Here is a 27,561-nt window from a genome sequence, read left to right on the forward strand (position 1 = left end):
TAAAGGGAGAAAAAGAGAACTGATGTTCAAGGAACACATTCATGATACGAGGAGAACTTGCCAGCAGACCTCCTGGTCCACAGATAATTGTTCTGTATAACATTAGGCCTCCTTCTCTCAAGAACACTGATGCTAACTTCATAATGTTAACTGAACTTTTCAAGGAATGTATTTAAAGAGTTCTTTAGAAACTGGCCAGTTGGACTCCATGTCACAAACTGTTAATGAAAATGAAATACTGTGATATGTGATGTAGTCTCAGTGGTGGACTCTTCAGCAAAGAGTTCGGGTACGTCAGGGACAACTGTAGCATTTAATGTGCCTCATACAGATAATACATTTTTGTTTCACAAATTTCTGTTAGCAAGCAAAGGCATCCTTTTAAATAAGTCTGTGTAGCTAGGAAAATACTTGTACTCAACAGAAAACTTTAGCATACTCAAATTACTTCTTTTGCTATCTCTCTGGGACTTCACCTGTCAAAACTTAAAATTTTAGCAAAACAGACACTGAATGTCCACTTTGTCAGACACGGTCCTGCACATGGCAAGGAAAACAATGATTCCTTTTAATCAGCTATACAGATCAAAACAAAGACTTGCTAGAAAAAAATGCAATTAAAATATACAAATATCTGCAGCCAACTACTGAGGAGGTGGTGTCAGAGCAAAGAGAGTAACTACTTCCAGGGTTGGGGGTGGGCATAAGTTTTTACGAAAAGTAACCAAATGTGGTAGATAGGATATTCTAGGCAAGGGAAATACAGCACAGAGAGGCAGAAGGATTTAAGTCGCCATATGAGTCCACACCCAGGTGTAATAAGACTGGTTCGGTGTTAGCTTAGGGTGGAGGAGGCAACAGAGTCAACTGCAAACACCAGCCAAGTAGTTGAGAAATTAGGCGCGTTTAGCTGCTTACTGTATAGGCAAGTCAGATAGCTCACAATTGACTGCGGAACAGTGAGCCAACGTGATGATGGAAACAAAGCATTTCAATGTTGTTTGCAGTTGCTGCCCCAGTTCGCATTACAGATGCCACCGAAGGCAGAATTTTACATTTACTACCCCTCAACATTCTCTATTATCTGTCAACGGGTTGCTTAAGTACTTTTCATACACAATTAAAAAAAAAAAAGTCAAGGGGGCACACTCCTTTAAACCCCAACATTCGGGAGGCAGAGGCCGGCGGATCTCTGAGTTCCAAGCCAGCCTAGCCTACAGAGTGAGTTCCAGACCATCCAGGGACACGCAGAAAAACCTTGCCTCGAAACAAAACAAAAAAGTCAAGACATACTATTAAATAAAGTCTTTGGGGGCAGAGGGAGGAGCCAAGGGATACAACGCGCATTCATTAACGTTGAAAGATGAATACAGAAGTGTTTTTCACCGCCCGCTTCTGCCTGCGCTGTAAACCTTAAATCGAAAAAAACAAAACAAAACAACAACGCCCTCCACGTGCTTTCAGGGATGAGATAATGCCTTTAAAAGTGCTTAGCGCGGTGTCTGGCCCGTAGTAAGCACTCAACAAATTACGGTTATTATTTTGACCTTCGAGCTCCCTCAACCACTTGGGATTCGCGTTCTCATTTTCAGGGGGAAGGAACGGGTCACAGATGGTCTCCCGGGCTGCTGCCAGTCTCCGGTTTCAGGTAGCAACCAACTCGGCAATGCCAAACACACCAAGCGAACCGTCCACGCGGCCCGGCGGGGCCGCCGGTCCGCGAGTCTCAGCCACCCGCCTCTCATCACAGACGTTTCGGGAGGGGCTGAGCCCGAGCCCGGTTCCATGTCGTCTCCGTCCCGCCCGCGATTAGCCTGGGCTAGGGCAAGCGGCCAGGGAAGCAGTCCGGAGCTAGCCCGGCCCGACCCACCTTCGCCTCGGGAGCCCACCACACCCCTTCCGGCTGGGGGCCCCGCCCCCGCCCCCGCCCCCACGGTGACCCCGCCCCCCAGACCCCGTGACTCTCGCGGGCCCCGCCCCCGGCCCCGCCCCACCGCGAGCCCCACGCCTCGTCCTTTCAGCCCGCCGGCGGCCACGTCCTCCCCGCGACGCTCTGAGGTCACCGACCGGGCTGGCCGGCAGGGGGCGGAGGGACGGAGGGAAGATGGCGGCCGAGGCCGGATATTGGCGCCGCCTCCCCCAGTCGCGGAGCCGGCGCAGATGAGGCGGCTCGGCTGCGGCCAGCGGCGCTTCGCAACCCGAGCCGGGGGGACCCTGGCGGTGGGGCCTGGCCCTGCTCTATGCCGGCGCCTCGGCTAGCGTGAGCGGCGGCGGTAACGCCTCTCTCTCCCCGCCCCCCAACCCCGCGCTTGCCCTGCGGCTTGGGTGTCGGAGCGGGCGGCGCGGCCGGCATGGAGGACGTTAACTCCAATGTGAACGCGGACCAGGAGGTGCGGAAGCTGCAGGAGCTGGTGAAGAAGCTGGAGAAGCAGAACGAGCAGCTGAGGAGCCGCTCGGGAGCCGTGCAGGGCGCAGGCCTCCTCGGGCCCGGCAGCCCGGCTCGGGCCGGCGTGTCCACCCCTTGCTCGGGCGCGGCGTCCCCTCGGGGCTTCCCGCTGGGCCTGGGAGCCAAGGTGGGCGGCGCGGCGGGCTCAGGCCTGCGGAGGACCAGCAGCGAGGACCTGCGGGACGCCACCTCCTTGCTGGCGGCGGGAGAGGGCAGCCTGCTGGACGAGGTAGAGCCGCTGCGGCCCGACGAGCTGGAGCGACTGTCAGGCTGGGAGGAGGAGGAGGAGAGCTGGTGAGTGCGCGGGGGGCGCCCGGGCTGGCCGGGCCGGGTGGGTGGAGAGGGGTTGGCCCCCCGGGGAAGCAGGGCGAGCTCGGCGGTGGCGGGGACACTGGTTTTGCCGGCTTCTGCTGCGGGCAGGTCGGCTGGAGTTGGTTCGAGGCGTGCCTTAGGAACGAGTCTGTAGCTAGTTCTTCTCTGGGTTTGTGGAACCTCTGGGTGCTGGACCCCACTGGACCCAGAGTGGGGAATCCGTGGCTTGGCACAGCTCCGGTGGGCCCGCATGCTCAGAGCACTTAGAGGTAGCAAGCTGCTTCGTAGGAAGGGATCCTGCTTTGTGTGAAAGACTAGCTTTGGGGTGGTGGTCTGGGCATTTTGGATGTAGGGAGGGGGGGTCTTCTTCATGAGGTAACACCAGGTGTCGGGACATGACAGAGTAGCAGTCAGTGTTTCGGACTGGAGTGAGATGGGTATGTTTGTGGGGAGGCCGGGTGAACGACACTCCCCTTTGGGAAGTGGGGGTAAAGCTTGCTTTGTGCGCGGAGGGCAGAGAAGGGATGGGGCTGCTTTGTGTGAAGTCGGCGGTGGAACCAGGAACCCTGAATTTTATTTTTGAAAACAAGAACTGGGTCTGACATAATTTCGGAGCCCTGAAGCAGTAGTTATCAAAGCCGACTGTCATTTTCCATGCCGTTCTAGAGGCAGAGAAAGTCCTATTTCAAAATCCAAACCAGAGCTGTAATTGTCATAAGGCACCTCTTGATGAGCTTGTGACCCCACACCTTAAAGTCACACTTTCATTAAACAGAAAGGACATGAGAGGCTTTTATTAGACTTAAAAACATCTGTGGGAAGTTATCTCCATAATTTATCTCTTTTGAAGTCTTAACTTTTAGTTAGAACGTTTACACTGTTGACATTAAAACTTCGATGAAGTTGAAATCACTCACGGACTGGTATCCAGGCCCAGAACTTTGAAGTATTGTTAGCCTGCTCTGGGTGCAGGCCCTAGGTTTGGCACTTAAAGGTTTATGACCTTGAAGAAGTTACTTTGAGCTTCACTTTTGTCCACAGGAAAATTATCACTCTTAACATCTGTAGAGTTCTGAAGATTAAATTAGATAATCCATGTGTACTTTTAGCGCCGGGCTTGGCATACAATAAGTTCTCCTGGACTGGGTACTATTACCCTTAAGCCTGGTTATTTAAATCAACACTATTTAGTGAGTTTACATGTGATCCCTTGCTGCGGGAGATTCTGAAGATTCTTATGTGCTGATGCCTGTGTGTCAGGCGGTGGCGGTCATGTTGAGAGCTAAGTCTTAGGCGATTAAACAAGGTGGGATGTATACAGTGGGGTGCTGAGGAGAGAGAGAGAGAACAAGAATACTGACAGTGAGCAGCATTGATCCAAATAATGGGCAAACTTTCAGAGAAGGTAGAAATCTGGAGGTGAGAATTGGGAACTGCATTTTATGTTCTGACAACAAGAAGTATTTAGAACTCATACTTAGGACGATATGAATGACAGAGGTATTCTTTCTTATGTTATTGCCTAGTGATGCCAAGTATTATTAGAACTGAATAAAGTAGTTACAGCTTTCCTGTTAGTGAGACTCACTGCCCTCTGAAGGAATCCTGTGTATGTATGCACTTTCAAAGAACCCAGAGTCATCCAAGTATCATGACATCTTTTCCAAGTGATGATGAGACCAGTGCTCATGATAATGAGGATTGGCTGCACTCCTCAGCCCATTGTAGATGTATTGGTGGAGCACAGTGACTCCTCCAAACACCAGGTCTCTAGCTACTTTGGTTTCTGAGCATATATTTGTCCAGGTAAAGCATATATTCTTAGACAGGCAGGCCAGGAGTTTGTTTTGACCACCTGATTCCTGCTTACTGTTTTTTATCTGGTTTTGTGTCTTGGTGCTATAGATATCTTATGCTTTTTCCTGAAAATACTTATGTGAAATTAAATCTGGAATTCAGTTAATCTGAAATTAAAATCTGACCCTGGGTTTGATCTTAACCACAATAGGTCAGGGGAGAGTTAGATAAAGAAATCTTAGTTAAAATGCCTTGGGATGTGTCTGAGTAGAAGGGTGTGGCTGTCAGCAGTAGTAAGAGTCATGGTAAAGTTTGCTTTCCTAGCAGGTCAGAAACTACCTTCCAAAGCTTGTTTCTATTGCACATCATTTTCATCTAGAGACATTTTTGCCCCTAGCATATATGCCACAAAATGCAGAAGGTAGGAGTAGGTATTATGTGGAAAAATAACCAGATTCTGGAGTAAAAGTAATGTAAGGGAAACTGGACTCATCAAAAATAACAGGTTTCTTTCATGCTGGGCTTCTTTGAGATGCAGGTGTGTACTGGCCATAATAAATCTGTAGGGATTATGGTTGTTCCCTAAACTTAATTGAGTTCCCAAGGAACTAGCTACCGTCTCATCGAAAACACATAGGCAATAGTGCTGGGCAGCTTCATGGTACAAAGTACATAACCAGTACACACCTGTATGTGAATGACAGTGGACACTCTTACAATGAGTGGTACACTTTAATATTTTCTATTCTGTTGTATTTCATTGGTGGGGGGAAATGCTAGTTACTACTAGACTGATTCTGGACCCACTAATGGGTTGCAACTTTCAGTCTGAAAACTTTGCTCTTATTACTCAGAAAGTCTCAGAAAGAGAATTAAGATGATTATGTATCGTAGTGCATTAGGTGATGCGGTGGGGGTGGGAGGGACTTACAATCATTTTTGCATTTAATTAGATTTAATGTTTATATATTTATAAGGTAGGTATCAATTTTAGTGTAAGGAAACTTAATCTATCTTGGTGTCAAATAACACACACAGTAAATGATAACACTAAGATTAGAATCCAGCTCTTCATACATTAAATAGACATTTTCTTCAGAGTAAATTTAGATATTAGATAATATAATTCTCTAGTCCTTCGATAATAATAGTAGTAGTAGAAGAAGAAGGATTTTTTTTTAATTGAGACAGGGTCTTACCATATAGTTTTGGTTGTCCTGGAACTTGTAGGCCAGGCTGGCCTCAAACTCACTGCCTGCCTCTGTCTACCAAGTGTTGGGATCAAAGGCACAAGCCAGCACACCTGGCTGATTTAATTTTTTTCTTTATTTACTCTAGTTGCTCATTATTAGACATCATATTCAGAATTGTATTCCTATTTTTAAGGTAACCAAAGTGTGTGTATACCTCTCTTGAACTAAAAGCTACTTTTAAAACAGTAAATGTTATCAATTCACCGATTAATTTAGAGATGGTCTCATACTATAGACCATGCTAGACTGGATCTTACTACATAGCCCAGACTGGTTTGAACTTATGACAGTCCTCAGCCTCCCAAGTATTGGGATTACAGATGTGCACAGAGGCCCACTATTACATTTTAAACTGTTAGTCCTTAACAGTTTCAACTTCTGTTATTATGTTTAATATATACTGGTAGTATGAACTTCACCATGTGTTTTCTATGTAAACTATGTTAAATTATGTCTTCCTAACTTTTTTTGTGATACTTTTTTTAGTTTAAATACAAGGCATTTAAATTTCATGTTCAGTCTTGACTTAGGCATTTATTACCTATTTTCTGATCTTTTTTTGTATCTTTGTATTTAGTAGACATATATTGTATATCTTCGTTCAGACTGTTGACAAAAAATTTAAGTAACAGAATAGATTACTCTGAAGTACGCAGCTCAGCTTCATTTCCTCCAGTATCACCAGTCCATTAACACCCATGGTTAGTCACTGGCTATTAATTCTTCCCATTGTCAGGCCTGTATGACATTTGGTTTGTGTGAATATTCTGAAAGATTTTGGCACTCACTGTAATTAAGCTGTAATGAGCCTACATGGTTCTTAGCTGCAGTGAAGTCATTCTCTTAAGGAGAAATTGGAGTGATTTGGGTTTGACATGGTTCTGATGAATCTACTCAGGTTTATGAAATCATTCCATCCTTAATTTCACATTGTTTAATCTTACTTTGAGTTCTGTAAGGAATCGGTTTGCTCTGGAATGTTTAGGTACTGCTTATTATTCTCTTTAGAAATTACCATCTTTTCCTCCACATTTCTGATCCACAGTGATTTTATGATAATTTTTTGTTAGTTTCCTGTGATTTGGAGAGGTAAGCCTAAGCTATTTTAACTACATTTGACTTAATAGCTCACTTTGTTTCTTTGAGCATTGATTCTCTTTGAAGAACGTTCTTCCTTGTCCATTCAAACAAACCGATGACAGAAATACTTTTGTCTTAGCTATTCAGTGTCAGGGCTTATTTTGTTTGTGATTGGGACTGTGGGTTCTTTCTACTGATGTTACTGTATTTTTTTTCCTCTTTAACTTTTTCATTGTTGAACTATAATTTTATAATATGATGCACCATTTACATTAATTTTTATAATGTACGTTTTATTTTTGAATTTTTTTCTCTCTGTGAGGACTGCTCATTCCTCAAGTGGGCACATGGAGGTCAGAGGACAACCCACAGGAGTTGGTGTTCTCCTTCTACCACGTGGGTCCTGGGGATCGAACTCAGATAGTAAGGTTTGGTGGCAGGTGTCTTTACCCCCTGAGCTATCTCACTTTTAAAGCCTACAAAACAGTGACTTTTAATACTCATAAAGTTAGTTGTGCAGCCATCACCTCTGTCTAATTCCACATATTCTTCATTGATGACAGACACTCTATTAGCAGTCATTCCCTATTTTCCTCTCTTCCTTGTTCCATTTATCTACTTTGCCTGTCAAATTGTCTATGCTGGGCACTTCATGTAAATGAAATCCTATAGCAAATGGCTGTTGTGTCGTCTTTCATCTAGCATAATTCTTTCAAGGTTTGACCATGTTGTAGCACGTGTGAGACTATTACCTTTATCTTTTCCTTCTTTTATGTGCCTGAACAATGTTCCTTTGTGTGGATTTACCAGGTTTTGTTTATCCATTCATCGGTAGGTGGGCATTTGGATTCTTTCCATCATTTGGCTATTATAAATAATGCTGTTAGGACATTTATTTACACGTTTTTGCATGAACATATGTTCCCATTTTTTTCCCCTTGGGTATGTGCCTAGGAGTGAAATTACTCCAAATGGCATCACCATGCTTAATTTTTTGAGAAACTGCCAGACTGTTTTTCACAGTAGCTGTACCACTTTCCATTATCACAAGCAATGTATGAGGGTTCTGACTTTTTCTGCATCTTTGTCAGCACTTGTTAGGGCTGTCTTTTTAGTTGTAATTGTTCTGTTAATATCATTTTGGTTCTGATTTGCATTTCTCTGGTACTTAATGATGTTGAGCATCTTTTCTCTGTATTTCTCAGCCATTTGTCATAATTCTTTTTGGGAAAATGTCTATTCAAACCCTTTATACATTTTTTTTTTCAGTAGTAGGGATTGGACCCAGTGCTTTGGGTGTGCTAGGTGAGCACTCTACCACTGAGCTATGTCCCTGGCTCTACTTGCTCATTTTCAAATTGGGTTGTTTGTCTTTATACTGTAAAGTTGTAAGAATTCTTCATAGATTCTGGATATTGATCTCCCTGTCTTGGTTTCTCTGCTGTCCTGGCACTCACTCTGTAGGCCAGGCTGGCCTTGAACTCACAGAGACCCACCTGCCTCTGCTTCCTGAGTGCTGGGATTAAAGGTGTGCACTGCTACAGGCAGCAATTTCTATTCTTTTAATTAAAATGTGATTACATCATTTCTCTCTCCTTCCTCCATTGCCTCTCACGTGCTCTACCAACTCCTTCCTTTTAAATTTATGATCTCTTTTTCTTTAATATATTGTTACACAGATATGATAAATATGTAAATAGAGTCTGCTGAGTACATTTAGTGTTGCTTATATGTTTATGTTTTTAGGGCTGACCACTTGGTATTAAATAACCAATTAGGGAGCTTTCTCTGGGGAAAACCAATTTCCCCTCTCTCAGCAGTTATTAATTGCCTGTAGCACTTTGTGTAAGGGAACAGCCCCATGACATTTCCCCCATCCATGTTGGTATGTCAACTAATGTTGTCATTGTTTAGGTCTTGTTTAGGTAGCCATATTGTTGAGATTTCATGGGTGTAGCTTCCCGTAGTAACTAGAAGGCGCAGTTTCAAAGAAGACTTCCTGGTCCTTTGGTTCTTTCAACCCTGCCCCCATGTTTCTTGAGCCACAGGTGTAGGTGTTGTGTTGTAGATGTATCAACTGGGGCTGAGCATTTTGACCAGTTGTGGCTTCCTGTAATGGCCTCCATCTGCTGCAAAAAGAAAGTGCTTAAACAAGGGGTCAGGACTCCACTTACCTGTTGATATGAGGAAGGCTAGGTACTTAGAATGCGGTTGCTGGTAATTGGCTAGGTGTTCAGTATTGGGCATGGTTTCTCTCCTGTTGAGTGGCCCTAAGACCAGCTAGACCCTTATTGGTTACTGTAAGTGGCACTGTTGCACCTTTAGGAATATCTTGGAGTGCTGGTGATCATTATTGTGGTTGATAGGTATCACAGCTGTAAAGGACTACTGATTGCTTTCCTCCCTAAGCAGCTCATATGGCACCTTCTAGCACTTTAAAGGTTAGTCTTCAGGGAGGAGGCTTTTGGATCAGATCCAGCTTAGTTCCTCAGAGTCCTGTGTCCAAAGTACATGGTGTATTCAGTAATAGGGACCTACATCAAGTTCTGGGAGGCAACCAAGGACAACAGCATTAGCCTGTTGATTTGGGAGACTCTTAGACTATCATGAGTCTGTGGGCATATGTCAAGGAGTGCTATAGCCAGGTCCTGTGGTAGATTTATTATTATTGAGCTTTTTTTTTTTTTTTTTGGTTTTTCAAGACAGGGTTTCTCTGTGTAGCTTTGCGCCTTTCCTGGATCTCGCTCTGTAGACCAGGCTGGCCTCGAACTCACAGAGATCCGCCTGGCTCTGCCTCCCGAGTGCTGGGATTAAAGGCGTGCGCCACCACCGCCCGGCCCATTATTGAGCTTTTTGAGAAGTCTCCACAGTCATTGGACTTCCAGAGTGGCTGCACCAGTTTGTAATCCCACCAACAGTAAACGAGGGTTCACCTTCCCTCACATCCTTGCCAGCATACAGTTTTAGGCCTTTGTATTCTTCAAGATTCATTTACAGTAGAATAACATAAATGTTACCTTGTTCACCACTCTTTTTGCTGGTGTGTGTGCATGTTCATATTTGTGCAGATGCCTGTTTGCGGGGGCACACGAGGCCAGATACCTCTACCTTTTTTCTCACTGCCTTGGAACTCATCAAGTCGGCTAGGCTGCCAGTGAGCCCAGCCATCTACCTGTTTCTGTCTCCCCAGCACTGTGATTAAAAGCACACACTGGTATAACTGCCCCCCCCCACCAAGAGTTTTTGGGGTCAAACTCAGAATTTTGAGCTTATTGCAAGCACATTACCTTTTCCCATTAGAGCCATCTCCCTGGCCCTTTTTCTTTTTAATTCTTTATACAGAGTCTCACTCTGCTTGCTTATAACACACTAGGTTGCCTAGGCTGTTCTGGAACTTGCAACAATCTTCAGTCTCCCAAATGTTCTTTACAGGCATGAGCCACCACTCCTGGCTGTTAAACAAATGTACAGTTCAGTGACATTAAGTACATTCTTTTTTTGTTTTGTTTTTTTGTTTGTTTGTTTTTGTTTGTTTGTTTTTCGAGACAGGGTTTCTCTGTGTAGCTTTGCGCCTTTCCTGGAACTCACTTGGTAGCCCAGGCTGGCCTCGAACTCACAGAGATCTGCCTGGCTCTGCCTCCCGAGTGCTGGGATTAAAGGCGACCACCGCCCAGCTCATATCCTTATACAGCTGTCAGCAGTGTCCAGCTGCAGGCCATTTCTATATTCCTAAATGGAAACTTCCTAACTCTCAAACAATAACTGTTTCCCATCTCTGACAGTCACCGATCTGCTTTCAGTGTCTGTGCTGTAGTCACCTTATACAAGTGGAGTTTGTCATTTGACTGTCACACTTAGCATAAGTTACTCAGGATTTGTAGCATTTGACAGGATTTCCTTCTTTGTTAAGGCTAGGTGATATTTCATTGTTGTATACATCACATTTTTTTCATTCCTCAATGGAAAACATTCCTTTCACATCTTGGCAGTGATGAGTAATGCCCTGATCGAAGATACAAATATCTGAGTGTCTGCACTTCTGAGTACTCAGGAGTGGATTTGATGGATCAAATGGTAATTCTGTATTTTTAATTTTTCCCTTTCCTGTCTGGTGTGTGCTGTGCTTGTGTATGTATGCACATATTCCAGTGTGTGGGCAAGTATGCATAAAATAATGTGTGTGTGGATGTGTACGGTGTGTAGGCCCACGTTTGAGTCAGAAATCTACCTTGCTATCTTTTCTACTTTATTCATTGAGTTAGGGTCTCCCAGTCAAACCCAGAGCTCACTGATCAAATGGCTAGTTAGTTCTGCCGATCATCTTTCAGGGGTGGGGTGAGTGGGGATGAGGGGGTTAGTCTTGCCAATCAGCTTACTGGGGGTGGGGTGAATGGAGCTAGGGGCGGAGCATCTCTTCAGAGACTGGAATTTTATAGGTGAGCTGCCATGCCCCCCTGACATGTCCATAGATTCTGGAAATGGAAAACTTCTATTGTGTTTGAATTAACTTGGGAGGCACCTCCCAAGTTCCTACTTTAACTTGTTAAGGAGTTGGCTTTCTGTTGTCCACACTAGCTGGATTGTGTGTGTGTTTGATCATTTGTATGGCTTCAGTTAGTGGTGATCAGAGCAAACCCAAGTTCTTATTTACACCTCAGCCATTGTTTCTGATGTAAACTGTTGAGGTCAGTACAGAATCTCTTAGGTTTTCTGTTCATCATACAGGTAAAGTTTTCAGTAAGTGTCTGAGCACTTAGTGGCCCATGACTCTGTACTGTCACAGCTGTGTCCTTTGTCTGTACTAAGGTTGAAACTTCCTTACATGGGCAGCTTTATTGATACCTGTCTTTGGCCTGTTGGCCTGAAATCAACACCCACAACACCATTCTTAATTTACATTTATAATTTAATGCTTTTGGTAAAAGAATTGAACTAGAGAATATATTGTAAAAATATTCATTATTGTGGGGAGGGTTAAGAGCTGTCATTTGTTGCAATCAGTTAATGTTTCATCTGTTCTGTGAATTGCACTAATAGAAAAAAGAATTTGTTTGTGGACAAGGGGGAAGAATGTATTTGAAGAAGTGTCTAAACGAATTTATATTGTATCTCTGCTTACTGTGCTGCCCTGGAATAGGTGAGAGGTCAGTATAGCCTATGTACCCATAGGGACTACACTTTTTAGTCAGGGTTAGCTGGCTGACTGTTAGCACCCTAAAGGCTGTGTTTTAGCTTTCTCCTTCTCCTTACCTTTGAGAGAACCATTATTACTGCCATGAGCCCCCTAAATCCACTAAGCAGTCTGAGATTGAAAATAGATTTCTAAGAAAAATAGTATGAGTTGTTGTGCTCTTTGCAGAGATGCCAGGAACTGTATATCATAAAATGGTAGAAAAGTGAAATCAGAAATAGACTGAGATGTGGTTGTAGGTCTGATTATTTCTTTCTCTAACATTTTTGAGATTTTAAATCTGTGAGCTCCTCTCATACCTGGTAAGGCCAAGTCAGCCTCTCCAGTGCTGTGATTTCAGGGATAAGCCACTATACTCAGTTACCACTACTTATCTTTGTGACTGTTCTTCCAGGTGAAACTCTGAACCAATTAAACTGTAATTCTCTCTTCTCCTACCCCCCACCCTCCAACAACTACCAATCTGCTTTCTGTGTCTGTAGACTTGACTCTTCCAGGTAGCTTACTATTACGTTTTGAGTCTGCAGTGGTGGGCTATTTTGGGGGTCTGTGGAGGCTTTAGGAGGTGAGGCCTGACTGGTAGAGGGAGACTACTCAGTGGCCTATAGAAGGTTACAGCCCTTCATCTTCTGCTCCGGCTTCTGCCACCATGTCTCCATCTGCTCATGTGTGCTCTGTTGCCATGGACTCTGCTGTTGCCATGCTTCCCATACTCACTGAGACCCTCGAACTGAGCCAGAGTAATTCCTCCTCCTGTAAGTTGTTTGAGAGAAGTTAATAAAATGGACTCATGCACACCTGTCCTTTTGTTTTGGCTTGTTTCATTTAGCATTATGCCTTTAAAGCTTAATCCATTTTAGAACTTGTGTATGGCATTCCTCTTACAGTAAAGGAAGCTAGACCCATAGTCACCCAGCTGATAAATAGAGGGAAATTGAGACTTAATTACACCAAGCTTGAACGCCCTCTGTGAAAAATAGTTGGCCTTGATTTGTTTAGTTATAGATCTGTAGTTTGGGGAAGAGGAGTTGATTATTATATTTGTTTTGGATATCATCTCCAAAAAATGGGCCTCTTGGGCCTCCAGATTACCTTCAGAATCATTGGAGGAAATGTCCTCACAAAGACTGCAGAGTGGGCCTGTGGCAGGGGCGCTAACGTGTACAATATTTAATGAAGAAGTTACTTGTAAGTGCTTGTGATTCTGTTTCTGTTATCAACGAAACAAAACACTGCAGTCCACATTAGAGCTGAAGCTTAAATAGAGAAATATGTAGCCATTAAGCATGGATTCTTTTTAGGTCTTTCTTGCTCATCCTCAGTAATGGCCAGTCCCTTTCTTACTGAGGGAAGGTAAGAATTTTAAAAATTATTAGAAGCCTTTATCATGCTTAGTGGATCATACCATGTTAGCAAGTGACAGAAGTTCTGAGTGGCTCCCACCGTGCTGGTTTTACCTTTTACCTGGGTTCACTTTGTCAGAACAGCTCCTGAGCATTAGGCCTCAGAGCTTTGGATGTTCATTGTGCATATGGTTCCTTCTTTTTTTTCTCTTGCCAAAATCTCACTAAGTATCAACTCTAACTTTTTGTCCTAGGAAATTCTCCTCCTCACTTTTTACCATTCTTTCTTTCATGTTAACTCGTCACGGTATATATGTCTGTTTTGGAGATTATTAACACCACAATGTTTTGCTTTTCCTGGGTCATGAGCAATATCATATTCACCTTTATGTTTTTAGATAAGACCACAGCATCTTGTATGTAGTAAAAATTCAGTTACATTAAGCTAGTTTGCATTAGACTGAGTAATAGTTATGTTAGACTAAAATAAGGTGAAGCTGTAGAATGATGAGACCCAATTTCTCACATGACCATTATACTAATGTTACAGATGAGGACTTCCCCATGGTGTATAAGGATACTATTAAACTTACTTTCCCATACTGAGTGAACTCATGAGCCTTCTGGATCACTGCTGCTGCAATTACTCTGCATGTCAATCCCTGTGTAGTGCCAGGGAACCTGGCCAGTGCTCTGCAACCCTCAAGGGCTCCAACCTGACCCTGTACTCTCATTTATACCCTGCCTCCTTGCCCTTTTTTTTTTTTTTTTTTTTTTTTTTTTTGGTTTTTCGAGACAGGGTTTCTCTATGTAGCTTTGTGCCTTTCCTGGAACTCACTTGGTAGCCCAGGCTGGCCTCGAACTCACAGAGATCCTCCTGGCTCTGCCTCCCGAGTGCTGGGATTAAAGGCATGCGCCACCACCGCCCGGCTCCTTGCCCTCTTACTAGTCACTGTATCTGCAAATAATGTGATTTTTTTTTCATGTGGTTTTTTAAAGGAGACAGTTTGGTCATTAAGTAGCAGAATTAACTATTAAATAGATGGAGTTAACACCTTTTTTATAGTAGTAGTTAGTTGTGTTAGCTGAAACACACTGCACCTTTATTTCTGTTGTGTTATTGTTAACAGAAAAATTGAACATGTAAAAGCCTGAAAAGTTGGAATGCCTTCAGTGATGTTAGTTGTGTTTTCTGTCCCATTCATTCCACATCATGTCCTCTAAGATCTTTTGTTTGGAGATCAAAATTATGAAGGAAACTAATACTGTTAGGAACCAACTATGTTATTTATGAGATTTAAACTAGGAAAGGTTCAAAAATGTAAACAAAACAAAAAAAGTGTGTTTTAATTTGGGCAAATCCCTAATTCTAAAATAAAATTTGACCTCTTCTGAAGGGTATTAGAAGAACATAGCAGGGGTGGAAGGGGGCTCAGCGGTAATAGTGCATGCTGCTCTTGCAGAGGACTCAAGGTTGGCTTGTTAACGGCTGCCATTCCAGCTTCAAGCAATCCAATACTGGCTTCTGGCCTCAGAGAGCACCTGTACACATTTGGCATTCTTTTACACAGACATACCTACATAGACATAAATAAAAGTAATAAAAATCTGTTTTTAAAAAGACTGTAGCTGGGTCTCAAGATGCAGAGGCAGGTGGATCTCTCTACATAGCAAGTTGTAGACCAGCCATGGTTATGTAGTGAGTCTCTATCTGAATAAATAAATAAATAAAAACCATTGGAGGAGGTATTAAAATGGTAGTCTCCATGAAATATGAGGAATAATAGGTAGACAATAGCATGGTATTTCAGTATCTGTATGAAACGTGTGAAACTATCTGGAAAGATAGAGGAAGAAGGAGTGTTGACTTAAACTTTAGAGCTGCATGATGAAGATGAGTCAAGCTGTCTCCTAAGTCTAGTTGACTAGAAGGAAAGCTCTCCCACACTGCCTTCTGCTACTACTCAAGAGCTTCTGCTCATCTTGCTGTGAGAGTTTACAAAACAGCCAGTCATGGTGACTGTTGAGAGTCTCTTCCCTGGAAAGAATGAGTTAACAGTGGGAGTGGAGCAGGTTGAATAGGTTCTGTCGAGGTAATTAAGAGGTCCTTGCTGTGAATTTGGTACCAACCACTATTTCATTTTCAGTTGCCAGGAAATTAGATGATTGACTGTTAAGTGTTTGTTTTTGTTTTAAGATGGTATGTCTTTGTTAATACCTCAGTAATAGATTTAGAAAGGGCTACTTTTAGTAATCTTAGAACATGAATGTGCACATCCTTCAATGGGTATCCTTTTCCTTCTAATAGGAAGATAATGGGTCTTGTGTTGATTGTCATTATGAAATTTCTGTTTGCCATTGGATATCCTTATCTAAAACTGATTTGAAGATGATTAAAAACAAAACCTAGGTGCTGGAGAGATAGTTCAGTGGCTAAGAGCACTTGTTCTTATGGAGGACCAGACTCATTCCACATGGCGCCTCACAACCATCTATAACTCCAGTTCTAGGGGGTCCAATGCCCTCTTATGACCTCCATGGCACCAAGCACATACATGGAGCATAGACATACACATAGGCAAAATGCTCACACATAAAATATTTCTAGTTAAGAAAATAAAATAAGCTGGGCATGGTGGCTATGTCTTTAATCTCAGCACTTGGGAGGCAGTGGCGGGTGGCGAATCTCTTGAGTTTGAGGCCAGCTTGGTTTACAGAGTAAGTTCCAGGACAGACAGGGCTATACAGAGAAACCCTGTCTCAAAAATAATAGAATAATATTAATAATTGCTTCCCACTTAAATCCAGGAATTTGATTTTAAAACCAAAGTAAACCAAAAAAAACTAATGAGTCTTAGAAATCTGCATCTAGCTGGAGGTTTGGAAGTTAGTAAGCGGACATCTTGATGGCAGTGTAGCCTGTGAGTGAGAGACTAATGATCTCTGTGTGAGTGTAATAATCTAGTTTTTATCATAGGTCATCTTTGAGTTCCTGTCCTATCACAAGCCTGGTCATTAGGAACTGCTACACAAATGTTTGTTTATATGATTGGGTGGAGCATGACACAAAGCTTTCAAGATTTTTAGAGTTTGACTGGTGTTTTACTTTCTGTTCCAGTTGCAGTGACGAAATGCCCGTACAAGAACAGCTTAGGGGAGAAAGGGCTTGTTTTAGCTTTCAATTTTAGGTTATGGTCCATCATTACAGGAATCAAGGTTGCTGTGGGATGTCTTTCTGTACACTGAATATGTGTTGCTCTGATTGGTTGATAAATAAAGCAGTTTGGCCTATGGGAGGGCAGGGTGGAGCCAGACGGAAAAATCCAAGGGAGAGAGTGAAAGGAGAAAGCAGCAGCAGGGGAGGCGCCATTCCGCCATCCAGGAAGCAGCATGGAATGGTACACAGGTAAAGCCATGGAACACGTGGCAGCATATGGATTAATAGAAATGGGCTGAGAGTTTAGTTATTAGAGCTAGCTAGCAAGAAGCTTGAGCCATAGGCCATGGCCATAGAGTTTGTAATTAATATAAGCCTCTGTGTGTTTATTTGGGTCTGAGTTCCTGCGGGACTGGTCAGGACACAGGAAAACCTTTTGGCTACACAAGGTGATAGGAACTTGAAACAGCTAGTCATATGTTAACAGTTGAGAGCAGAAAGAAGTGGATGCATGCGTGCTTTCTTTACTCAGCTCACTTTCTCCACTCTTCACAGTGAAACACCCAGATCTAGGGATTGATACCACCCACAGTGAGCTGAGTGTTTCCATATCCATTCACATAGTCAAGGCAGTCCCAATGGACGTACCAACGGGCCAATAATCCATCATTGATTCACCTTGTCCCAAGTGAATCTAGATTATTTCTACTTAAAAATTAAAATTAACTACAGCTGGAGACTATAGTTATAGACTCTAGTTCTCTCTGAAAACAATAATTATTTATAGGAGAAAAGCTTATATGGACTTAATTGTGAGAGCTAGAATTTTGGACTTGGATACAGATGGAAGGGTATGTCTTGCTGTCAGAATCAAAAAAGTACATGGAAAAGAAACCCTGTCTCAAAAAACAAAGAAAAATTTCCATAGCAATCTTAAGAAATATACTTCTTAAAAATTATTGATATTGATATTACTTATCAATAAGTAGTTTTTGTTTTTACATTAAATATAGTTAAATTTTTGTTGCCCTTAGCTTTTGATAGCCTATTTTGTCTACAGTGTAAGAAATTGTTACTATAGTTATAAATTCAACTAATCAATCATGGTCTTCTTTCTTCTTTCCATATCTAATAATATGTCAGTTATATGAGTGTGCATAGAAGATTCAGATAATCCAAAATGTAAGTAACATAGGGGTTAATTTCAGCAAGGGGAAGGTTGTTGTTATTCTTATGTTTGTAGACTTCTGTGTTCTAAAAGCTCTTGCACTTTAAAAAGGGTATATTCAGTGCTGGGGAGATGGCTCAGTCAGGAGAATGTTAGCCACACAATCAGGACCTGACTTGGATCCTCGTGGTGTGGCAATACATGCTTGTAATATTAGGATGGAGAGGCAGAAAGGGAATCTGTGAGGTTTCATGACAAGCCAGTATGGCCTACACAGTTCCAACCCAAGAGAGAGACCCCTCCTTAAAAACAAGGTAGATGGAATGGCACCTGAAGATAACCTCTGGTCTTCATTTGAGTGTGCATACGTGTGTGTGTGTGTGTGTGTGTGTGTGTGTGTGTGTGCGCATCTTATATGTGAACAAAACCACAATAAAGTTACATTCTTAGTTGTCTCATGGACATATTAGTGTGTGACATAACCCAAATGTGACTCATATCATTCCTATTCTTAATTACATTTCTAAAAGTTCTTTGCATTTAATGGTATGGATAAATTATGTTTAAAGGTATCTAATTTCTCTATAATAATTGTTCACGGACAAATTTATTTCTAATAAATTTTATTAATGAGCTGTAATTTACATGATATAAAACTTACCTGTCTAAATATATTGTTTTTATTGTTGGTCGCTTTTCAGTGTACTTACAGAATTATACAGCGATGACTATAATATGGTTTTAGGCTATTTCCCACACTTCCAAATGAAACTTGGTACTCATCAGTAGTAGTTATTTCCAGTCCCGTTCTCTACCCGCCCTCCCATTCCTAGGTAACCACTAATGTGCTTTGTTTTCCATAGATTTGCCTGTTCCAGACTTTCTTTGTAAGCAAGTCATATAGAATGTGCTGTCTTGTGGCTGGCTTCTGTTACTTAGCATAATGTTTTGCATTTTATCCCTGTTACATCAATTTTATTTCCACCAATACATTTCTAAATTGTATTTTTGTGTTAAAACTATTAACTCAGAACATTTGAACAGAATAAAATGAGTAGAGGAAGTTCAGTGGGATGGAGATAGGAGTGGAATTTCCTTCTTGGTAACATGTGCTGTATGTAAATAGATATAAAGATGCTTCCTTAAAAACATCTTGCTTCCCAGCGTTGTACTTAGTGGGGATATCTAGTACTGTTTGCACCAGAAATGTTCAAGGAAGGTATTACTGAAGAGTTGTGTGTCTGCTGAGACCCAGTAGAAAGTAGGAATGATCTGAGTGTAATTGGCCGGGTACACTGAAGCGAAAGAATTGAAATGGGATTGTTTCGGACAAGGGTGATACAACAGTATACACAAGGAACCTAGGAGCAGAAGTTTTAGGTTTTCCAGGAATAGAAACTGGTCCTATGTGGCTGAATTTAGATTTGGGTTGTGGAGGAAGGTGAGAAGTGAAGCTAAAGATATAATGTAACAGGAGGATCGTTAGTCACTTCTCAGGGGCACCATGTTTGGAAGAACTTCTCCTGAAAGCAAAAGAAACTGGCCCAGAAGTTTAGCAAAGGGGTGAATATTGTTGAGTCAGATTTGTAGTTTAAAAAGTTGGGCGTGGCCGGGGGTGATGGTGCACGCCTTTAATCCCAGCACTCGGGAGGCAGAGCCAGGCGGATCTCTGTGAGTTCGAGGCCAGCCTGGGCTACCAAGTGAGTTCCAGGAGAGGCGAAAGCTACACAGAGAAACCCTGTCTCGAAAAACAAAAACAAAACAAAACAAAAAAAAAGTTGGGCGTGGTCATCATCTTACCTATAACTGATTGGTGTGTCCATTTAACACAAGAAAACAGAAGCTGAAAAGCCAGATAAAACCTTTTGTAACACTGAAACCGGGTGGTGAATTAGGTAAATGCACTGCAGATGATGGAAACAGCGGTCTAGAAATGTTGACGAGATCGTTGGAGTGCATGTTCTCCTTCAAAGCAAGAGTGCTACGGCAGTGATTGGGAAGAAGAATAGAAGGCCCTCCATGTAGTCCAGTGCTTCCCAACCTCCCTCATGATTGGGAAGAAGAATAGAAGGCCCTCCATGTAGTCCAGTGCTTCCCAACCTCCCTCATGTGGAACGCTTTAAAGCAGTTCCTCATGTTGTAGAGATCCCCAGCCATAAAATTACTTTGTTGCTACTTCATAACTATAATTTTGCTACTGTTATGAATCATAATGTAAATCTCTGTGTTTTCCAATCGTCTTAGGCGATCTCTGTGAAAGGGTCATGACCCACAGGTTGAGAACCACTGGTGTAAAGTTGCCCCTACTTTGTACGAGGGTCTTTGGCCGTCATCTGCTGCACCACTAGCTCACACTCACATTCAGTGCTGTGGAATACCTAAGTTGCCAACACTACAAAGGAAGTGAACTGAGGTTGTTGATCTGTCCTTGTCTAACAGCAGGAATTATTGGTGCCAAAGGTACTAAAATCAAAGATCTAGAGAACATTCAGATGACAGTCAGGCCTTTCAACAAGCAGGAAGAGATTTGGAAGCCAGGAGTGGTGGCTCCAACCTTTAATCCCAGCACTTGGGAGGCAGAGGCAAGAGGATCTCTCTGAGGCCAGCCAGTGCTCCGCAGTGAGACCCTGTCTCAACAAACAAAAAGGTGAAGAAGATATTTAGGAGCCCTCATCAACAACTACTTTCTTCTCTGCCTGGTTGTAGCCAGGATGGTAGTAAAGCTCAGGTCTTCCCATTCCACCACTGCCGCCTACAAGAGAACAGTAATGGGCTCACCCATCTTTTGTTTTATTTTCTGCTCAATAGCCTCGACTCGCTTGGAATAGGCTAGGATGTCTGCTTGGTGGGCCCCAGGGGTCACCTGTCTTTCCCTTCTCACTGCTGACACATGTCTACCCTACACCTGGATTGTTATACTTGAATTTTGGGGATCAAACTCGGGTCCACAGGCTTGTAAGGCAAACTATCTCCCCACCACCATTTTTTTTTAAAGACAGTTTTTAAATGTGCCTAAATTTTCAGCCCATTCCCACACTAAATACCAAGTTTTATTTTCTTCTCCTCTGCCATAGGCGCACCTTTTGGATACAGGCAAATTTAGTTTTGTGGTTTCTTGGTGGTTTGAAAGTCCATTGCTTGGGAAGAAATTACATCATGCTTCATACATATATTCCTACTTATAACATGCTGGGTATTTTGTTTGTTGTTTTCAAATGCTTGACTCTACTTTTCAACAGTTTTCTGAAGAACTAACTGGGGAGCGATGCTACAAATTGAGTATAATATAAATACACCCTAGACTGTTTTGCCGTTTGTTTTCAGTTTAATTCAGTTGTTTTGTTCTTAATCTTCGGACTGTTCTCAGTATGATGAATTCTATCCGTTCATACTCTGGACATCTGAGTCTTATATTGTGAGATTAAACAGTCATCCTGTGTAAGTGTGTACCATGTAGATCCAGGTTGGAGTGTGTTTTCAGCTTCTAGTCAGGTCCTACTTCAGCAAAATGGAGCCCTGACTCACACCACCTCCTTATAAACAGTGTGGAAGAGGAACTTCCCATGAGCTCCATGGACCTTAGGGCGCAGGGAAAGGGTCTGAGATAACATGCCATACTCTTTGGAGCCTTGTTTTGGGGAGTGAGGCTCATTGGACCCCTGTAACTTAATTTTAATAAGATAATGAGGTTTCTTTGTTAGGGTTTTTATTGTTGTGGTAACACCATGACCAAATAATGGGATTATAAGCATGTGCCACCATGTCCTGCTGGATTTTTTTTCCTTAATTTTTCTTTACTTGGTCTTGCTAAGAGTAGATCCAGACATGTGAGACATCCAGCTTATTTATCCTCTGGCAGGTACGAGTACTTTAAAACATCAACTAAGGTTCCTCAGCCAAAGAGTCATTTTGTGCCTGTGTCCTGTAGGCCTCCATTTCTAGTCTTGGAGTGGTGTCGGAGACTGAGAGTAAGAGGGCTGAGTGCTAGGTAGTGGCTGTGAGCATGGGGAGGCATTCCTTTGTCTCCCTTGACTTGGAAAAGGTGTTAGCTCTCGTCTGCTAATGGAAGAAGGAACAGTCACTTCCATAGCGAAGCAGGGAGAGGCAGTTTATAAGGGAAGAAGGGCTAGTGACCTCGAGACAGATAGGAGATGGAGAAACCCTGATACTTCTGACAGTGCTATATAGTGCCATTGGCAGAAAGGAGAAAGATGGGGGTATGGATTAGCAGTGAGCAGGGGTGTGATGTTTTCATTCAATTGAGTTTTAATTACTGGGGTTTTGTTCATTTAATTTATAGTAGTTGCTATATTTCAATGAAACTAAATACCTTTCAATGTTCTAAAATATTTTGAAATTAAAATATAGTTTGTAATACCCCAAAATTTATATTTTATCTAGCATAAACATTTTGAGGATTAGTTGTATAGTTCATTGAATTTGGTGTGTTTACAATCATCAAACCATGGCCATACCTGACTCGATTTAAAAGAAAGGAACCTAACACTCACTTCTATTAATGGGATATTGCAATATGGGCAGTGTGTGATATATGTGTTTGACTTCTTTTACTGAAAATATGTTTTGGGGTTTTTTTGTTTGTTTGTTTGGTTGGTTTTTTTGAGGCCTGTTCATGTTCCTTGCATCTTTTAGCATGAGTTCTATAGCCAACAACAGACATATTATATACTAAGGTCATGTGAGATATGTGGGTAAGTTATATGAAATCAGTCAATGTAGGAAAAAGTTACCTATTGAAAGTGGTGAAAATGGAGCTGGGAAGATGGTTAAGAGCACTTGCAGCTTTTGCAGAGGATGCATGCTTGGTTCCCAGCACCCACATGACATCTAAGAACTGTCTGCAACTCTAGTTCCAGTAGATCTGATGGCCTTTTCTGGCCTTTAAGAGCACTAGACATGCACATACATGCTTGCAGACAAATACTCATACACATAAAAGTAAATTAATCCTTAGCCAGTGGGGTGGTTCACACACACCTTTAATCCCAGGCCGAAGAAGGCACATCTCTGTGAGCTTGAGGCCAGTATAGTCTACATAGTTCCGGGCCAGCTAGGACTGGAGTGAGACACTGCCTAAAACACAAATTGTGAAATGTCACAAAAATGGTTGTGTTGATGTTAATTATTCCCCCACAGAGGTTGAACTAACAGAGTCTATAGTAATAGTTACCATGATTTGTAAAGCAGGAAGCCAAGATGGAGATTTGTTACAGACCTTTGCAGTACTTAGGTTGGAAAGAAAATGAATGCATGCACTGCTTTCTTTGAATTGTGAAGTTTGGACTACACTCTTGATCATCTTTGTCAAAGCTAAATGGTAGTACTAGACTAAACTACAGCAGAGGAATAGAGAGAGGGGATGGGAAAGTTTGTGTTGCTCTTGAAAGGAGTTTGTCTAATATGGTGTTGTAAGAAAAATGGTGATTTAAATACTTGACCAGAACATCACTTCATGCTATTGACTTAATTTGATAAGAGTATCAGCTTCTTCTTGAGACATCTGTGTAAATACATCAAAGCAAAATGTGTTCCCTTCATAAATTCCACTCAATTAATGCACAAAAGATTCTCATTCAAAATCAAGTATCCACAGTTTTCACAAGGAATTACACCTGAAATAATTATTAGCAACCAATATAATCTGGACTATTCTGAGGAAGAACTCCAGTGTAGAGATTTAAGTATCCCCACCCCCCTCACTATTTTCCTTCTGTGCACCTCTGAAGGAGCTTTCAAACACTATTTCTTCTTTCCTAAGACCAAAGTAATCTCATATGTAGTTGATGGTAAATCACTCAAAGATTTGAAATGCTGGTCTTCTCGGACACACCAGTGTTTGGGAAGACTACCCAGTAGACACTGCATCTGGCCAGCTGTGTACATGTTTGGTAGAAAGGGAAGCAGGGAGTGGAGCCCTCCTACTTCTCCGCTTGATCTAATGGCATGGTTACATAGGAAGTTAGTCAAGTCCTGCTGGAAACATAAATCAATTGGTGCCAAGACAGGTGATTCTTCATAGCTCTAATCACAGGAGAAAAGTCGAATCCATCTTGAGAAATCCCTCTTTGGGGTTTATTTTGTGGTTGAGGTTTGGGGTAATACTGCTTGCAGTATCATTTTCTTGCACAGTAAGTAATTGTGACTTTAAACATACTCATCACTTACTACCCTCTCTTTGAACCAGAACAGAAAGACCCTACTTTATAGTCCTATGCTCAATAACAAATGTTGCCCTTTTGTGTTTGTTTTGTTTTGTTTTCTTCTAGGCTGTACTCATCACCAAAGAAAAAACTCACACCAATGCAGAAATCTGTTAGTCCGTTAGTTTGGTGCAGGCAAGTTTTGGATTACCCGAGTCCTGATGTGGAATGTGCTAAAAAGTCTCTTATCCACAAACTTGATCAAACTATGTCAGGTATGTCTATAATTTTACTTGTAAATTCATTCATTTTCTTTGGCCTGAATGCATATACACTGTGCATATTTAGGCATGCAATTCTTGCTTGATAGCCTTTCTGAATCTTGCTGTATACCATCCTGAAGGCTGGATTCATGTAATAGCAGTTTTTAAAAATCTTAGTCTCACTTTAACGGATTATATCCATGAGATTATGAATTTTAATTTTTCTAATAATGACCTAAAACAGTTTCTAAAATGAAAAATGTTTGTCTTGTGTCACTTAAAATTATCTCACATACCACACTTTGGTAAGTGGATTGTGCTGAAAATATATGTGGAGACCCAAGAAGCATCACCTCTTCACTCTAGAACTTGATTGCTCCCTGACTCTTGATGTTATTTAGCTCCCTGAGATCACATCCCTCATCAGAATGGGGAAATGATAATTGGATGTGAAAGAGCCTAGCATGGTTCCTGGCTTGTAGAAGGTGCCTGTTACTCATTTCCCTTCCTTCTCAGATGCTTCTTTCTTTTCTTTTTTATACTTGATATTTTAAATTGCCTTTATACTCTTTTTAACAGCATTCACGAAACTTACAAAATGTATTTATGGCTGTTTGTGCTATTTAATATAACATACCAGTGTGTGTAGAAATAGAGCAAAAGTATTGTCTTTCTTTGCATTTCTTGTAACTCTTTTTTTAAGTTTTTTTTTAAAGATTTATGTATTTATGTATATGAGTGCTCTATTTGCATGTATGCCTGCATGACGAAGAGGACATCAGACAGAACAGGGTATCAGATCCCATTACAGATGGTTGTGAACCACCATGTGGTTGCTGGGAATTGAACTCAGGACCTCTGGAAGAGCAGCCAGTGCTCTTAACCACAAGGCCATCTCTCCAGCCCCTCTCTTAGTCTCTTTCAAAACTCACGATTTATGAAATATGAATTGCGAAGCATGACGAGTAATTCTGAATAAGCTTTCTTTACCTTTTTGTATATATGTGTATTTGTATGTGGTATTCATGAGAGTGTGTACATATGTGTGTTGGTACAGGTACATGCATGTATGTATGTGTATATGCATGTGGAAGCCAAAGGTTGACATTAGGTTGGCTTTGTTAGGGTATCTATTGCTGTGATAAAATATCATGACCAAAAGCAATCTTGGGAGGAAAGGGTTTATTTCAGCTTATAGTTGCCCATCACCAAGGGAAGTCAGAGCAGGAACCTGGAGGCAGGAGCTGATGTGGAGGCCATGGAGGAGTACTGGGATGGCTTTCTCAGCCTTCTTTCTTACAGCACCTAGAAGAACGCTCAGCCCAGGGGTAGCATCATATTGTCCACAGTGAGCTGGGCCCTCCCACATCAATCATCAATCAACAAAATGCATCACAAGCCAGTCTGGTAGGGGCTCTTTGTCAGCAGAGGTTCCCAATTCCGATTGACTTCAGCCTGTATCAAGTTGACATAAAAACTCGCGGTATATGTGTCTTCCTCGGTTGCTGTCCACCTTAGATTTTTGACACAGGATTTCTCACTGAAACTTGGAACTCACTGATGCAGCTATGTTGGCTGGTCATGGAGCTCTAAGGATCTACCTTTCTCCACCTGTTCCAGCACTGGGTTTACAAATGTGTATTGCTGTGCTCAGGTTTTTATGTGAGTGCTGGGGGTCTGAACTCAGGTTCTTGTGCTTGTAGACACTTAAAATTTAAAGAAATAATCTGTGTGTATGTTGTATAGAGCCCACAGAGACCAGAAAAGGACATCAGATCATCTGGAACTCAAATTACAAGTGGTTATGAGCCACCATGTGGGTGCTAGGAACAGAACCAGGGTTCTCTGCAAGAGCAGCAAGTGCTCTTCCTAACCACTGAGCCATCCCTGCAGCCTGGAGCTCACTTGTTTTTAGTCTGTATTTGCATTACAGCTGTGTGGTTAAAATGTCTGATTTGCCCTTATAGACGTGTGTGTTCTTTGGTTAGCGTTGAGGCTGAAATGGTCCCGAGCGCAGAGGAAGACTAGGTAAACTTGGCATGCTGTAAGTAATGGCTATTCTGTGCAAATGACTTAAGTAAGTAACTAGAGAGCTGCAGAACCTGAGTCTTTTCATCTTTGTAAAGAAGCCCCTTTGAAAAAACAAATAGCCTGTATGTGAGTTTCAAAAAGGTTTTGGCTCAGTATGAGTTCCTTTAGAATTATACTCTGGAACTTGATTTCCATTATATTCCATCTGTGATCAAGTGAAATAGGTTGTTATAAATCTGTAGACAGTGTGAAATAACTAAATTTTACTCAGATGATATTATTAGACATTCATAAGAGTATTCTAGGAGGATGGGGAGATAAGCCAGTGTTCTGCAGCAAGCATGAAGACTTGAGTTGAGATCCCCACCCAGTTCTTGAAAAAGTCGAGCATACCATGCATGTGCCTGAAGTCAGAGCTGTGAGATGGAGAAAGGAGATTTCTGGGGTCTGCTGACTGCCAGCATAGTGTCAGGTTCAGTGAGAGACCCCATCTCAAGGGAATAAGGCAGAAAGTGATAGGACACCCCTATCCTTGTTAGCCTTCTACACATGCACTGGCACATGTGTCCACATAGAACACACACACACACACACACACACACACACACACACACACACACACACACTGCACCCAGGCAGCTGTGGACAATATATGAATGAGTGGGCAGGACTATGTTTGAGTACAATTTGATTTTCAAAGAGGGAGTGGCCTGGATTTGGCTTGCAGCCTACGATTCTCCAGTTCTTGGTTTAAAACAGAGGGAACATTTGCTGGTTACGAACTACCAACTTAGACTTGTGGGATGAGAGCAAAGCTGCTCTATCTCAAAAACAGCAATTTTGAATGAAGGATTCTTTATTTTATTATAACAAGGGTTAAAGACTAAGAGAGCTGGGAGGTGGGTGGTAAGTGTCTGCAATTCTAGTATGTGCTGAATAGGAAGTCCGAGTTCAAAGCCATCCTGGATTATGTATCAAGTTCTAAACAAGCCTGGGCTACAGTGAAATGAGACTTCCCGCATCCATCATAGCTTAGTCCTGGAGTGCCTGACATTTACATGGATGCTTAGGGATCCAGACTCTGGCTCTCGTACTTGCACGGCAAACCCTTTATCTACCAAGCCATCATCTCCCAGCTTCTCCTTTGAGTTTTTAGTGGAGACTTAATTGCAAAAGCCTGATTGAAGCATGGACAGCTGTGTCAAAATAAGATTGTGCGGAAAGGGTATGATAAACTCACTAGGGAAGCCAGCAAAGACCCCTTCTGAAATAGGGGTCTTAATCTATAAGATAAGGTAGGTTAAAAAAAAATCTTTATAGCCACCTCCAAGACAGAAAGGGAAGGAAGGGAATGTTAGT

At 42.1% G+C, this 27,561-nt stretch overlaps 1 protein-coding gene across 2 annotated transcripts in view; it reads left to right on the plus strand.

Moving 5' to 3' along the window:
- The first annotated feature begins 2,075 nt into the window (after positions 1 to 2,075).
- The window catches only part of Slain2 (SLAIN motif family member 2), a 56,171-nt gene continuing 30,685 nt past the window's right edge, over positions 2,076 to 27,561 (plus strand). Inside the window, exons 1-2 of one of the 2 annotated variants that reach the window (XM_052735109.1) lie at positions 2,076 to 2,740; positions 24,035 to 24,183. In XM_052735109.1, the coding sequence (XP_052591069.1) occupies positions 2,352 to 2,740; positions 24,035 to 24,183 (538 nt within the window). In that variant the 5' untranslated portion in view covers positions 2,076 to 2,351. The remainder of the gene's footprint in view (positions 2,741 to 24,034; positions 24,184 to 27,561) is intronic. The other variant, XM_052735110.1, reaches the window with a different exon arrangement.

This window comes from Peromyscus californicus, unplaced genomic scaffold, assembly GCF_007827085.1.
Source record: "Peromyscus californicus insignis strain IS unplaced genomic scaffold, ASM782708v3 Scaffold_13__1_contigs__length_99412109, whole genome shotgun sequence".
Taxonomy (NCBI): Eukaryota; Metazoa; Chordata; class Mammalia; order Rodentia; family Cricetidae; genus Peromyscus; species Peromyscus californicus.